We start from the raw sequence: 15,108 nt of genomic DNA, 5'->3' as shown, positions 1-15,108 counted from the left end.
CCTCTCGCCTACTGGATTTCCAGCCCTTCGAGGGCTGGGATGGCCTCTCCTTCCCTCGGCGGCTCAGCCTCGGTGTCCATTCAAAAAACTCCCCATCTAGGGAACTGAACTGAAGACCGCGGCAAAGGAGCTGAAGGACAAACCTTCATTAGCTGCTCTTCCTGCAGCTGCCGTCGCCTCAGCAGCTCCTCCTCGTCGTCTTCTCTGCTGCCAGATCTGCGTCTCGCGTCGGCTCCTAATTCCACAGCAGAGACAACTTCTCACATCAGCCCCACAGCAAGGGGACCTTAAGGGACTAGTCCACCTGCGCTCAACTTATCCACGGTAACATCGGCAGGGGTCTTTAACGTTCATGAGCCCATGACGCAAGAAGAGCCCACCGCCAATGCAGCCCTGCTGGTGGGTTTTGGGTTTCAGGCAAGTTCGATGTGGGATCCAGTAAGTCGTGAATTTTGGCCTCCTAACAACTGACCTGTTCAGTTAGGACACTGTGTGCCATTATGATTGAGTCTAAGTCATCCCACTGGCCGCTGGCCAGAGCCCTCTGTAGTAGTGGGGAGGGGGATCCAGACTTATTCTTTGGATGACCCCGAGGTCAGCTTTCAAACAGGGAGGAACCCAAATTCATGTCCATGACCATTAAACAGGTAAGACAGTCACTCTCTCATGACATGTTTTGTAATCTTCTAGTTTTCTCTTTTTCTGAATATTTAGACTTGTCCTTATAACGATCACCCTGTCTTCTGTCCTTAATAAATTTGTTAAGAACCATGCTTTTATTTTTCTTTTAAGAGGTGAGTCTCAAATGTTTCGCTCCCTCAATCCTTTGAAAAAAATGGTCACAAACGAGTTTTATACTAATGGGTCAATGAATCGTGTTAAGACAGCTAAAAAAGTGAGCTATTTTAGTCCAATCTAGCAGATCATTTACAATTTTTAAGCTTCTTGGAAAAGGGGAGTGAGGGAGTAAGAGGGAGATATCTGTCTGAATGGTTGTAAAATTAAGATAATTATTGTTTTTCCTAAATTGCTTGGATTAATCTGGCTGTGGGAGAAAACAGGAAAGCTTGCTAATCTAATCAAAATAAACTTGAACTAATGGTCTCAGTTTTTATCATTTTAATTAATGGGCCAGAATTTTTCTTCATTTTGGAACCCAAAAAGCTTTAAACTAGTTAGTGATGATGATTTTAAGAACAAAATATTAATTCTTCCTTTCCTCTAAATTTAGCTGTTTACATCCCCATGAAGCAGCAAGACTGAACTAGGAACCCCAAAGGCCCCAGGAACTGCCTGTGGGACAGAGTCTGGCCGAGAAAAGCTGATGACTGATTCTTAGTTCTTAAAATCATAAATGTCACTGTGAACGCTCACTCTTCAATCTCTACTAATAAAAACTAGAAGACACAAGTTTATAAGAATCAGTTTCAAGTCAACATGATATATAGAGTACTTGCAAATCATAAACCCAGGGAGGTAAATTTTTCCTTCAAGTATTTCTACATAGATTGCTTTAACATCCACCTACATGTCTGTAAAAGTTGTTCCAGAAAATAACTTGTTGAGAAAAAGCATGATGAAGAAAATTTGGAAATTTGGAAAATTGAAGGCCTTTTTTCAAAGGTTGTCAACAGAAATGTGATGACAGTTGTATCTTTGTAAAGCTGACTCACTCAATTTTCAGTATTAGCTTCTGAGTTTGCTAATAGCACTTTTTAGGCCAAACGATTTCACAACTGACAAAACAGTAAAAACACTGACACAGTTCTAAAGCATAGATCTGTGGTTCAACGCAATGAATGAAACAGCTCAAATGTGACGTTTTAGCACAGACTTCATGGAAATGATAGATGGAAGATCACATAACTACACTAGTAGAATTTTAGAACATCCACGACTCTGCGTCAGCCCTTCTTAGTGATGGAGAACGTGATCTTGCAAGAAAGGTGCGAGGGCTTCTGTGTTAAGACTGGTTGTTAAGAGAATTGAAATTATAACCCAGAAATAGTCTAAAACAAGTTTAACTGAAAGAAGTCACGCCTCTGTGGACACTCAGTAAATCTGCCCACCAGACTAATTAGACAGGACGGTGTTCTTGGCAGGAGGCTTTGGTTCCACTGTTTCAAGAGTTACTGATTTTGCAGTAGTAACTCTTGAGGTCCATGCCAATCATCTGTTTTAGACCAGTTATGTCTGCCTCTCAGTGGCTTGGTTAGTGCAAGGCTTTGGTGATTGGGTTTTTGTAATTTTGAAGTGTTTTGCACACACGTGAACACTACCTCAGTGCTTTTCTCTACCTCTCGTCCTATTTTCTTAAAAAATCTTTACAATAGGACATATTTTCTCGTGTATTTTGAAGCATTTCATTTGCAATCTCCTACCAATTTGTCCATGGGGCTTAGCTGTCGCAGTTGCATACCTACGGCGGCAAGTGAGGGGGGACCGGGCCAGTGGTCCGTCTCAATCTTTGGTATCTCGCTGGGGTCTGGAGCCTGGGCTGCTGGGAACTTGGAAAACTTGATGATATCTTCTGAAGACTTGCTCTGGGCTGCTAAGGCAGCTGCATCTAGGTGGGAATCAGGGGGAGCTTAGCTATTGGTCTGCAAGGCCACGGTGGTACAACCCACTTACACAGTTTTCTTGTTTTCTGGCAAAAGTTTCAGCTCTAGAAAGCTGTTTATGACCAGTATGAATTGCCCAGCCACTCGGGAAGGCCTAGTGCCAACTCATTTTCCTTATGTTCTGCTGGAAGCAAAACTTCATTCGACATCTAAAACACCTTGTTCTGGAGCTGGGCTGTCCAATACCAGCTCTAGCAACATGTGGCTACTTAAATTTCAATTAATAAAATTAAATGAAACCAACAAATGAATAAAATTAAAATTCCCTTCCTCAGCTGCAGTAGCTGCATTTTAAGTGCTCAGTAGCCACCTGTGACTCGTGGCTATCATACTGGAAGCACAATGGTAGACCATTTCCATCATCACAGAAAGTTCCATCAGGTAATACTCTTCGAGAGTAATTAGAAATCTGAATTAGCAATCTGAAATTAAAGAACTAAGTTAAAAACATGACACTGTCATTTGACTGACAGGGCTGGCTTTGTCTCTTAGGGTATTTTTGTCTGTTCATTTTAACTAACATCTGTCCAGTTCACTCTAATCCTCACGTATTATACATGTGTCTTGAGTCCTAGGAGAAATGGCAATGGGAAAGTCTGCTCTCAGCTTGTAGGAATTCAACATGGCGCCTTACGTATGCAGAACACTCCTTGTTTTTCTCAAGGGTCTGCACATACAAGTGAGTCATCCAACTTTAAAACAACAAAAGCCAGACTAGCAAGGGCCTTAGTTCAGAGGGTTCTTAATGACTCTGCTTAGAGGAGGAGTCCCTGGCTGAGAGCTCCAAATCTAATCACAGAGCTGGAACACAACAAACCAGGTTTAATGGTCAGACCCTGATTCTGGCTAATCTGGCAGACTGGCCTGGGATGTTGCTAAACATTTCAAGTAGAGTTAGAATGCTTTAAATAAAACCTCCCCCCCCTCTCGGGGCTAACGTATTTTAAAATCTGGAAATAATTTTTCTGAATCCTCAGCTCAAACTGCCCACTCTTGGAGGAACCTTCTGGGTCTCGTTTTCCTGGAACAACTTGACCAAGGTCACCCTATAGACTTGTCAGGGACGAAGTCTTGGCCAAGCATGGGGTAGTGTTTCTCTGACTCTTTAGCCCCATGAAAAAAAGAATTAAAAATTCAGCCTTGAAAACACTGTAGAGGAACATCTTCTTAAAGAGGGACAACATGCGTTAGCATATTAAAGACGGAGCTGTTCTGCATTACCAAAAAAAAAAAAAAAAAAAAAAAAGCGTGACTTTATTTAAATCTAGCATTTTCCAAATGCAGTTTTTACTGCGCCCTCTAGTTCTATCCCCTGGAAATGCTCTTTTGAACACTGTCCTTTGGGAAGGCACTCTGACTGAGCCATTCTCAATGATAACAAAGAGTCAGAGTCAAGTCAGAGTACATTTCAGGGAAAAAAAAAAAACAGTCTCTTTCAAATAAATAAGCTAACACCATCTACTCTTTTTAAATCTTAATTATTTGATTATGTTTGTTGAGAGAGGCAGGGCCTTAGAGATTTTAGTAATAAAAACAGTTTCTACATTGATATGCCAAACTTTTGGAGTCTCATTCCTAAATTTAGAAAAAAAGAAAAGCATGACTTCAAACAGTACTTACGCATTAGAATTGGTGAAGTCAGTAAACATTCACATGTTAATGAGTGGGTGAGAAGACATTAAACCATAAAAAAACAAACAAAAACAATGTTAACAAACTTAAAAAAGCAAGCACATGGTGTAAAATCCTTAAAAAAAAAGACGAGAAAAAAAAATCACAGTTCTAGAGTCATTACCATATGTACATCGTCCTTTTCTCCCCCTAAAATGTTGGCCTAAATTTTTTTCCTTGTACATTTTCAACTTTCTTTGCTTTACATGTCATCCTAATCCTTAAGGACTCATTAACGTCTACTAGATTTTTTAAAGGCAGCCTTCAAATTTCCAGGCACATTTTGTGTATAATTTTCTGAAATCACCTGAAGACCAGTGTTGGCTTTCTCTCCCTTCACAAAGATCTACGGCACCTCATCTATAGAGACCTAATAATGCTGGGGGGGAAACGTGAGTTACTTATGGTAATGTGAATTCCTGGGTTTAAAAATTCTTATTTCCAGAAAAGGAAAGCACAATTATAAATCCACGTTAGGGATTTCAGTTTGCAGGAATTTCAGAGACAAGCTGGCCTAACTCACTAGTTGCTGCCTATAAGAAATTACTGAGGGACAGAGAAATTGTGTCCGTGATATCACAGAACCATTGAGGGTAAGGGCTGGGATCAGGGCTGGGACCAGATTAGGTCCCTGGTCTTGGAGTGTGTCCTGTCCATTGTACCGCAAGGCGCAGACATCTGCATGCCCGTTAAGAAACTGGGGAACTAGAGAGTCAAGCTGATGTTGGCTTAGTCCAGTTAATTTTTCTAGGTAGCTGGCCTTCACTATTTTAATTAAATTAATTAGAAGCTCATCCAAATTATTATAGAGCCTGGATTATATTATCTGATGGCAAAGAAAAAAAAAGTGTTTGTGAATTACTGGGAACTTCCTAACCAAGCTAAGCGTTCTCTTTCTAAGAAAACCAATCTCACAGTGATTGCATCTTAGGAACCCATAAAAGCATAATATGCTAGGCGCCCCAGTTTGATTCTCAAAAGCAGCAGCAGAGAAGCCCTTCAGAGGACAGCAGAGCTCAGTGGGCGCCCCTACTTAAAAGCTATGCAGAGGAAAGCGGGTTTTACCATGCTGTTTGTAGATGGGTGGTTTTCGGTAAATGTTGATCCCTTGATCTGTGGAAATGAAAAGCAAAGGTGTGTAATTATGGGAACCCGTTCAGCGATGGGAAAAACAGATCAACCAAGAGGGAGGCAAACCAAACCGAAGACTCTTGAACAAAAACAACCCCGAGGGTTAACTTTTGTATTACAAAGACCGAAGTCACTGGAAGAAGCTCCAGGGATGAGTGAATTACTACAGACAAGTGATATGGAATCCTTTGTAATACATCTTAGGATATATAGAGACGTAACTAATTCACGAGCCATTTATTGCAAATACGCACTTTACTAAAAGTGGGATTAAAACAGGAAGAAATGGAAGCAGTGGAGGGACTCCAGTGGTGAGGAAGACATAACCAGTTTGGGGAAGGTCCCCAAATAGCTACTGTCTAGAAATTGAGCTCCAAGTGGATACCAGGGGCTCAATTTACTTTTCAACTAATGAGTGGAACAGTGGAAAGCAATGTAATACAATTAAGAGTAGTTTTTTAAAACACAGAAACAGTTTTATGTGCAAGGCTAGTCTGATGCGCTGACAGAATGTTTGAGAGAATCCTAACTAATATAGGTCAAATTTTTTAAAAAGAGAAAGGAAAAGAGATGCCAAATATTATTCGTTTATTTATATAGGACCCCATCTGATAATGCTACAGTTTCGCTTTGACTGCAAATACTCAGGAAATTTCAAAAGGTCTGTTTCCCCCCAATCTTGGGCACTGTATCTTGGTGGGGGCATTCTTCATGCACAAAAGTTGCAAATGTACAACAACTGATTTTCAAGGTTCAGTGAAGCTTTATTTTAAAAGGCAGTTCTATCTTAGCAGTATGAATCTCACTGAACTTTCCTCTGTTTTATGAGGTTAAGCCTGGAATGCAAAAGAAAAAAAAAACTCTTACAGATTCCAAATATGTGTCCTAATATTAACATAATGGGTAATTTATTAAACCATTTTCAGTAGCTTAGAAGAAAACAATGTACTTCTGATGGGAAAAAAAAAATCATGACCTCTGATGTCCAATCTTGCCCTTAAAAATTGAGTTGACCCTAAACATTAAGATACTGTTGGGTTCTGAGTTTTCCAGATCTTGGTGGCAAATTACTATTTGTACCATGACAGCAAATGCTTATGACTTCAGCAAAGCTTACAGCACCAAGCCTAAATTGCAAGATATCTTTGTGGGCTAAGAAGGTAGTCAGTTGGTTATGAACTACAAAGGACCAACCAAATGATCCAATTTTATACCTCTCTGAAAAGTTCACAGAAATAATCTCCCCACGGGAGACAAACAGGAAGAAATAAAAGCACTCTTGAGTGAAGCTGTGGTTCATTCTCGAGGATGGGACGGTAACTAGAATGCCACTGTGACAATTAGGCAATGACACCACACCACAGAGCGGTATCTTCGAAGGGCACTCATTAAAATCTCCGTAAATTTAAATTAAAATCTCAGTAAAAACAAAACAAGGCAACTCAACCCTCCTTCCTTCACTCTCTGCTTCCCCCCTCCCTTCAAAAAATTTTGAGAAAACTTAAACCTTCCATACAATCCTTGGCATTTCACATCCCAAACTTCTGAGAGGCCTTCTGGGTCAGATCGTGCAATTTAGGGTTTGTCAACCATGTGCATCCCGATGAAGACAGCGTGAGGAATGAGACGAGACAGGTAACAGTGCTACATTCTACACCGTGACAGGACACCCAGACAAAGACTGTGTCAGCTCCTACCTGGAACATGGAAATGTTTAGGGGCCTGAGCATAGGTTGGAGTGAGAGGACGACTGTCTGGCCGGTAAGGGAGAGGGGAGTTCCGGCCGCTGGACGGCTCATTGCCTCCAATGAGAAGAATGGAAAAAACAAAATAAGAGAAGGGACAGCAATAAAGAAAACAAAGCAAGCATAATAAAAATTCGAAACAAACCGGAAGGAGGTACATCCAAAAGGAGAAACAGAGGAAACAAACTCAATTTATCCATTTGGCTCACAGGGTGATAGAAGGTTTAGTTTTCCGCAAGAGAGACTTGAGTTCACATGGAACTGGGTTAGAAGCAGCTAGCGGTAGGATGCGTCATTCCAATGGCATGCGGTTGAAGGCCGTGAGCTAGCAGCAAACTGATTAGATGGAAAGTACATTAAGAGTCATGGAAGGTCACTTGGTAATGATTCAGGATCAGCTGTCAGACCATTAAGTCCCAAGCATGTGAAGGGGCGGGATACGCAAGCCCAATTACAGTCACTTCCAGGCACGACGGCAGAGGCTGGCCATTGGAATGGATTTCTCTGAATGGAAGGCTACGTGTATCTGGGACCCTGAGTGGTCACCCAGTCCCTCCCCTTAGCAATGCAAAGTGCCTGCACTCGCAGCAAATGCTTCTGTTTCCTCACTGTGCAATACACACCACCGAGTCAGAGCCCTTCCTCCCAGGGACTCTGCGACCTCTTACTCCTCTCTCCACCTGCCTCTTCCAAGGCTTCTCTGAGGCTCCACCCAGTCCAACAATTTCATCTGTGAAACAGGTCTGGACACCTACCATGGCTGGGCACTGAGCTATGACTGAGGACATGGAGATGAATGATAAGTCATCCCTGCCTGTGGGCGGGGGGCGAGTCTCAGAAGCTACCTAAGGAGACAGACTACGACACGGACATGCTTGCTCAGGCGAGGGTGCCATCAATTTGTGCACAGAGCTAAGATGTTAGACTGAGCGGGGTGTCAAGGAGTAAGTATACCAGGTGGGAGGGTGGGCCGAGGGGTAAGCAGGCCTAGAAGGGCCATGGTGTCCGAGCCACTGTGGCTGGACAGCAGGGTCTTCTTGGAGGAGAGAATAGGGAAGGGGCTAGAAAGGCTAGCTGGCATTGGCTGCAAAGCCTTGAGTTCCGCCAAGGCCAATTATCACCCCTTACGGCCAGGATGAACTAAGGCTTGCCTTGGGCTATCAAAGGTCAGCTATTGCCCTAAACTGTCCTCCTACCCCATGTCTGAGAAAACATCTGCCCCAAGAATACACCAGAAGGTGCAGGGAACTATCAGAAGTTAACGAACTATAATGAAATTACTTTTGTTCCTGAGTTAGAAGACTTCTTTATATATTCTGGATGCAAGTCCCTTTTCGGATAGACGACTTGCAAACGTTTCCTCTCGTTCTGTGGGTTGTCTTTCACTATCTTGATAGTGCTCTCTGAAGCACAGAAGTTGTGAGTTTTCACAGTGTAATTTATCAACTAAAGCTAATGATACGAAACAAACCACAGATCTTCAGAAAACAGAGCACAAGTTGATTTCTTCAAGTAAGCCAAGTTGCTCTAAACATGCCCCACAAAGTAGAAAAGATATCCATTGCTGGAGCTTTAAAATAACGTGCTTTCTGTAATTCTAATTCCTCAATGTGTATTTTTCGGTAACCGGAGCACACATCTGTCCTGAATGGGCAGCAAGACCTTCCGAATGAGATTGGAATTTGTTTCTGGCTTCAGGTTAGATTCCCCGTTTTCAGTTATCATGTTCTGAAGCTTTTCTCTTTTTTCCCACAAGAGTCAGTTTCACGTTTAGCTCCCAATACATTATAACGTAGACTTTACTATTTAAATCAGGTATTAGCTTCTAAAAATTATGACGCTTCATCCCAAACTGCCCATCTATTCAAAGGTTAATTTTTTAAAAAGTCATTTCATTTATTATCACTCTTCTAATGAGAAATAACTAGCTCACATCCGAAAAAAATGAAAAGACACAGGTAGAGGCAAGCAGGGGAAGGAAGAATGTGGCTTACATGCAGAAGTCGGTCCTGTTTTAAATCTTTGGCTGGATTAGAACTAGGTCCCATTCATCTCTCTGTGCTCAGCACAGTGCCTGGCCTTATAAATGCCTGGCAACGAGTGACTGAAGTAGCCCACTCATGAATTCTTGAGCTATTAACAGCTGAATTTAGTAAGCACCACTGTAGGACCAACCTCCACCTTGCTCCTGGATAAAGGCAGCAGATGCCTGTATTGAGGAACAGGGTCATAATAACATCCTTTTATAACTTTCCCACTAGATCCTCGATAACCCCTACTTAACTATTTCACTCCAGAGGAATTCTTTACTCCTGTAAACATCAGAACTTATGAGAGCAATTCATAATTGAAAAACAGAATACTTCTGGGGGGCTGTTCTCAAAAGAAGGTCTAGAAAGGTAGCTTTCTGCATATCCTCAACACTGGCTGCTCCTGCTTCGGAACCACACTGCTCTCTGGCCTTCCACTCTACCCTTCCTTCCCGGGAAGAAGACATCAGACATCTCAGGGAAATGTTCTCACGGGTTTTGGTGATAATATCCAATCGGATGAAACTCCATTAAATTTGGTCTGATCATTATTAGCCTGTGGTTTGCATACGCAAAAGTGTCTGCATAGATGGGACGCAAAGGTTTAAGGTGAGCCTTTGCCCAAGTATTAAAAATCTATCATGGAGATGGTCTGCTGGCAAGGGGCAGGAGGAGCCCACCACTTCTTAGGGCAGATGATTCTCAAAGACTGGGGAGTAACTGTCTGGACTCCCAATGGGTGAATTTCGGCTGAATGCTGTCTCTTGTTGGGCGTAGTTCTTTATTCGGCTGCATATTCAGCAACCATTGGCCTTTCTAGTTGCTTAAAAACACACACACAACCTCACTACCATGTTCAAGTCCTTATAAATAGATTTAATGCTAGAATCAATTAAAACCTCCCACAAACATTTTAAAGCACTAGGCAAAGAGAGACTCAACAACGCACCCATCTAAGGGACTCTGAACAATATGACTTCCGCTCGTCTCACTGGGAACAAGTCTCAAGAATACTGTTGCTAGGTATCAAATTCTTAGCCCCTGAAACACCAAAAGCATTAAGTATCTTTGGCATTTTTTTTTTTTTTAAAGTAGGCTCCACGACCAGTGTGGAGCCCAACATGGGGTTTGAACTCATGACCCTGAGATCAAGAACCTGGGCTGAAATCAACAGTTGGACACTTAACCAACTGAGCCACCCAGGTCCCATTTTTTGGCATTTTCAAAGAAAAAGAAAAATTCTCAAGGTAAGTCCTCTTTCCTCTTTCTAACTTGAAAACCCCTATCTATTCTAGAAGGAAGTAACTGAGGAGGGCCCGGAAATATTATTTTTATGCCTAGTGCATTACTTAGGCAAAGTAATACATATGGTGTCACAGGAAAAGACCATACACGGAAGATACTGCCATCATCATCATCATCATCATCATCATCATCAGCCTGGAGATGCAGACACTGTTTAAAAATAACATAATAGTGTGTATGTCATAGAATATTGTACCTATCACATTCAAAGCCATTTTGTTCCTTAAGTAAGTCCTTCCTTTTACTGGCTGACTCTCAGTTGTCAGTGATCTTAGCTACTGAGATGAGAAGCTACTGCATACAAATATTTCTTAGCCTTCACCGTGAGCTCCTTCCACATCAGCTTTATAAGCTGATTTTTTCGTCTGGGAGATAAGTCACTTACTTAACAAATTCGAATGCTCTGTTCTTGTTTTCAATCTTCTTTTTGGTACCCTGAGAGCCCAAGTGACAAATCCTGAGACAAGTAAATCAAAATGGCTGTGCATGTGTCTGCTGGGGGCACCTGCTGGAGTGTTGCCTGGTTTTCTGGATGCTAAGTACTCATGTTCCAAAATATAAATGAGTATTTTGAGGGGATCTTAAAGTTGGCAGCCTCTAGAATTTCATGACAGAGTTTCAGGATTGTTGGTTTTTGTCTCAAGTTTCAACAAGCATTATAGTTTTCTTCAGCAAGTGTCAAATATTTGGATCAGAGAAAACCATTTCTACGGCAGAACAGCAAAGATTCCTTTCAAAGAGACTTAATATAGGTAGCCCTCCGGGTCACACATCTGTTTTCTACCTCGTGGACACAGAACATAACGTCTAACAGTATTTCCAAGGGGAGGGAAGAAAAGTATTTGTTCACGTGGCCCAGCAACGACATACCAACATCGAATGAGGCTGCAGGAGAGTCTAGGGAACAGAAATAAAAACACAGCGGGAAACAAGATGGACATTCTAGAACGTGGTTGGAGAAGCCAGTGGAAGAGAGAGACAGCCTGTGATGGGCATCTTAGCTTTACACGCATGCAGCATCCTCAGCTCCACGAACCCTGGGGGAACGTTCCAGACCCATGTGTCACAAAAGGACGAGGAGGTGGACTTGGGAAATGGCGGGGTGCGGGTGGGGCTGCACTTCCAGTTGCCACAGTGGCAACGGGGCCCCCTGCTTCTAGCTACACATTCCTGAGGAGGACATACATCCTGCCCTGGCATCCTCGTTTGTCTTAAGAATAACCACCTCAAGACTGTTAAGACGAACTGTAAGATAAAACGTGAATGTTTAAATGAAGGGCCTTGGTGGACTTGGCTGTACTCTGAAGACACCTTAGAGGTAGTTCTCCAAAGGCCATAAATGTCCTCCATGTTGAAATTTCCAAGTGCTGGAGAGGTCTTCCATGGAAATGGACCCAGGTTTTTTTTGGAATAACTAAAAAGTAATTCCTTGAAGAATGAGCTTTTACTTATCCAACTATATTAGGCTTTTAAAGCAACATCTTTACTATAAAATTCTTCATGATTTATTTTGTAGTTTAGCAAAAAGTACATCTGATTTTAAAACTAGGCATATACCCTTATGTACATTACATTTTGTATCTGATATATTTAAACTATTTTATAGGAATGAACTATAGCCATATGGGAGAGAAATCATTAGGTATTTCTTAAGTGTGAGCTCAAGGTCAAGCTAATCCCTCCTGGCCTAGTGGTCTCTACAATTTAAAATCACAGTATTTGTGTCAAAAAGTTCAAACTCAGTCCAAAGACAGAAAACGATGTACCTCTGACCCTTGAATGACATGGGTTTGAATAATATGGGTCCATTTATACATGGGTATTTTTTGGTAAACGGAATAGTGCTATTTTCCTCTTGATTTTCTTAGTAACATTTTCTTTTTTCTAGCTTACTTTATTGTAAGAATATAGTCTACAATACATATACAAAATATGTGTTAATTAACTGTATTATCAGTAAGGGTTAACAGTAGGTTATTAGTAAAGTTTTTAGAGAGTCAAAATTCATACGAAGACTTTTCCACCACACAGAGAGTTGGCGCCCCTAATCTCCACATTGTTCAAAGGTCAACTGTATATCTACATTTTTAGTAAGGCACCATTTGGGCACACTAAGGTACGTAATTTTTATTACTATTTGGTCTTCCTATTGAAAAGGAAAAATTTAAATGACTGAAAGCAGCTGTTTGTCTTCGCCTCAACAAGAATGCAATTTTTGAGTTAAACAGAGATGGAAAAGAAGTTCACTTTTAAAATTATCCTTCGTGTATATTTACACTGAAACAAACGGGGGGTGGGGTGGGGGAAATGCAGCACTCCCCAGGTGTGAGCCCTTGGCCAGGGGCCCCTTAACCAGAGAATGGAATAGAATGATGTAATCAAAACTCCTTTAAGGGCACCATGCCCCGGGGGAAATTGTCACAGACAAGGTGAGCTGAGTGCTTACTACAGGGCTCTTGACCTCACATACCCCCAACGACCTAGGATAGGTTCTATAGACGAGATAGGCAAGTAACACTCAGGAGGTGAAGTCAACAATCCAAGGTCCCACAGCGAGCACAGGACAGAGATAATATTTAAACCTAGGCGTCCAGTGTCCATCTGGGCATTCCAAGTCTCTATAAAGCCATGCACAGACACGAGGTTCTGTGTCTTCATACTTCATGACGTGTTATTTGTACAAAGGGCATGTGCATTTTTCTTCCTCCAAAAAGCAGCTCTTTGGAAAGATGAAACATCTAGTAACCGAACAAGGGAGCTTACATTTCTAAATTAAAAACCTATTTTTGTCTTGTATATTAGAAGCAAACAAACTAACCTTAGTTGGGCCACGAGCTTCTATATTAAAGTCTCTTTAAAATACATCTCTGAAGTTTTTTTAAAATAACTTCTCACCGCTTTACAAACATTCTCTAAAGCACCCCCTATACTAATTAGCAATAATAATTGTAAGTAATCTGTCAAGAATTTTAGAAAGTGCTGCTCCAACTGAAAAAGGCTGATCCCTTTGCCAATGACAAATAATGTGTATCTTCAATAAGCATGTCAGCAACGTTATTTTTATGGCATAGAAAATGCTAAAGTAGCACACATAAAAATAACAGCACACTGATTAAGTGAAGTACATTTATATTTTTGGACTCAGTTGCTCGAAAATCCAAGTAAGCAGTAAGAAAATAACTTGGGTAGACTACAAATGAAAGCTCAGTCAACTGGAACAACATTTTGGCTACTCAGTAGCAGGGCTCAGGACGTGAATGCTTGGATCACAGGGTTAGAATCTGTTAGGTTTCTCTCAAGTCCCCTAACAGCATCTGTGCTCATCTGCCACTTCCCTCCTTTAGCTACTGTCATCGGTTCAAATCAAGACTATGGAACAAGTTAGCATGCTTCTGGGAGCTCATACATATTTTAAATTATGGCCCCTTTGACACCCCTTCAGGGCTCTTGGATCCCCCAACACATGGAGGGGAACGGGAGCCCCAGTTGAGGACTGCTACAGAAGCATGATGGACAAAGAGGAAAACAATGGGAATGCCATAAAGGGAATGGGCAAGGATGGAGGGCAGAAACAGAAAACAGAAGGCAAAGCTCTTCTTCTGCATCGTGCAGAGATCACGACCAGTCAAACGAGGACTGATGACTCAAAGGGTTGGTTTGAGGAGAGGAATTCAAGTTACATTGCCACAGATCTTTGTATACCATCCAAATGTTTTAATATCATTAAGTGGTTAAGTGGCTTATCACCAGTAAGACAAGTTTTGCATTTTTGTTGCTAAGTGCAGGTATAATTCGTTGAGCCACATCACGTATCAAAACCAGGAAAATACCCCAACTATATATTATATTTTGCTTTTGACACACAGAAAAACAAAATGATAATATATGTTTTTTTTCCCTAAGGGGTGGATAATAAATCTCATGGTCTTAAACATACTTCCTGTTTCTTCATCTAGAGCCCTCAGAAATGACATAGTTCTCCCGTGGAGCGAGGCCATGTCAGTTCTAAGACGCTGGGTGTAGTCATGACACACGCAGGCATGCGGAGAGGTTGAAAGCTGGGAGCTAACTCTTGGAGATGCGCCTTATCAGCCTTCCCCGGTGCTAATAAAGTCTCCACTCTGCGGGGGCGCTGCCTGGAGAAGCCTGCCTCCTTACCTTTGATATGGGGAATGAAGTGGTGTCGGAAGGGGGAGTTGGGGCGGGTGTCGCTGTGGGCGGAGCTGAGGCTGCTGGTGCGCAGGTGGGACGACCTTTGCACACCAGGAGACAGCAGCTCTGTGCAGCAAGGAGTCAGGGGCAGGGCCAGGTGGAAACAGAAAAGAAGAACAGAAATTAACACAGGAGCAGGGACAGCATCATCATTCCAAGGCGGGGGGGTGGGGTGGGGAGGAACTAAGAACGTTAATCAGGAGTCTGAAAAAGGAAGAAGGCAAAAGGGTTAAGAACGCACCTGCTGAGGGAGAGGCAAAGTGGGGAGAATTTGCAAATAGGTTCGGGTTGGTACAGAGTCACTCTCTGGAATAAATGGCTTTATGAGAAGGAATGGCCACCACGACATTCTCTGTCAGGATGACACGGGCTACTCTGGAGCCAGTACCTGGC

The 15,108-nt window shown here is 42.1% G+C and overlaps 1 protein-coding gene across 19 annotated transcripts in view; it reads right to left on the bottom strand.

The window, feature by feature from the left end:
• Positions 1–15,108, bottom strand: part of ABLIM1 (actin binding LIM protein 1) — a 287,987-nt gene that overhangs the window by 14,083 nt on the left and 258,796 nt on the right. For 4 of the 19 annotated variants that reach the window (XM_032879207.1, XM_032879178.1, XM_032879217.1 and 1 more), the window contains 5 exons: positions 14,662–14,781; positions 7,121–7,225; positions 5,358–5,405; positions 2,420–2,566; positions 144–235 (listed from right to left, as the gene is read on the bottom strand). In XM_032879207.1, the coding sequence (XP_032735098.1) occupies positions 144–235; positions 2,420–2,566; positions 5,358–5,405; positions 7,121–7,225; positions 14,662–14,781 (512 nt within the window). The remainder of the gene's footprint in view (positions 1–143; positions 236–2,419; positions 2,567–5,357; positions 5,406–7,120; positions 7,226–14,661; positions 14,782–15,108) is intronic. The other 15 variants (XM_032879243.1, XM_032879287.1, XM_032879226.1 and 12 more) reach the window with 8 other exon arrangements.

The sequence above is a fragment of the Lontra canadensis genome, unplaced genomic scaffold, assembly GCF_010015895.1.
Source record: "Lontra canadensis isolate GAN:19392208 unplaced genomic scaffold, GSC_riverotter_1.0 scaffold3, whole genome shotgun sequence".
Classification (NCBI taxonomy): Eukaryota; Metazoa; Chordata; class Mammalia; order Carnivora; family Mustelidae; genus Lontra; species Lontra canadensis.
This window is presented reverse-complemented; position numbering and strand designations above follow the sequence as displayed.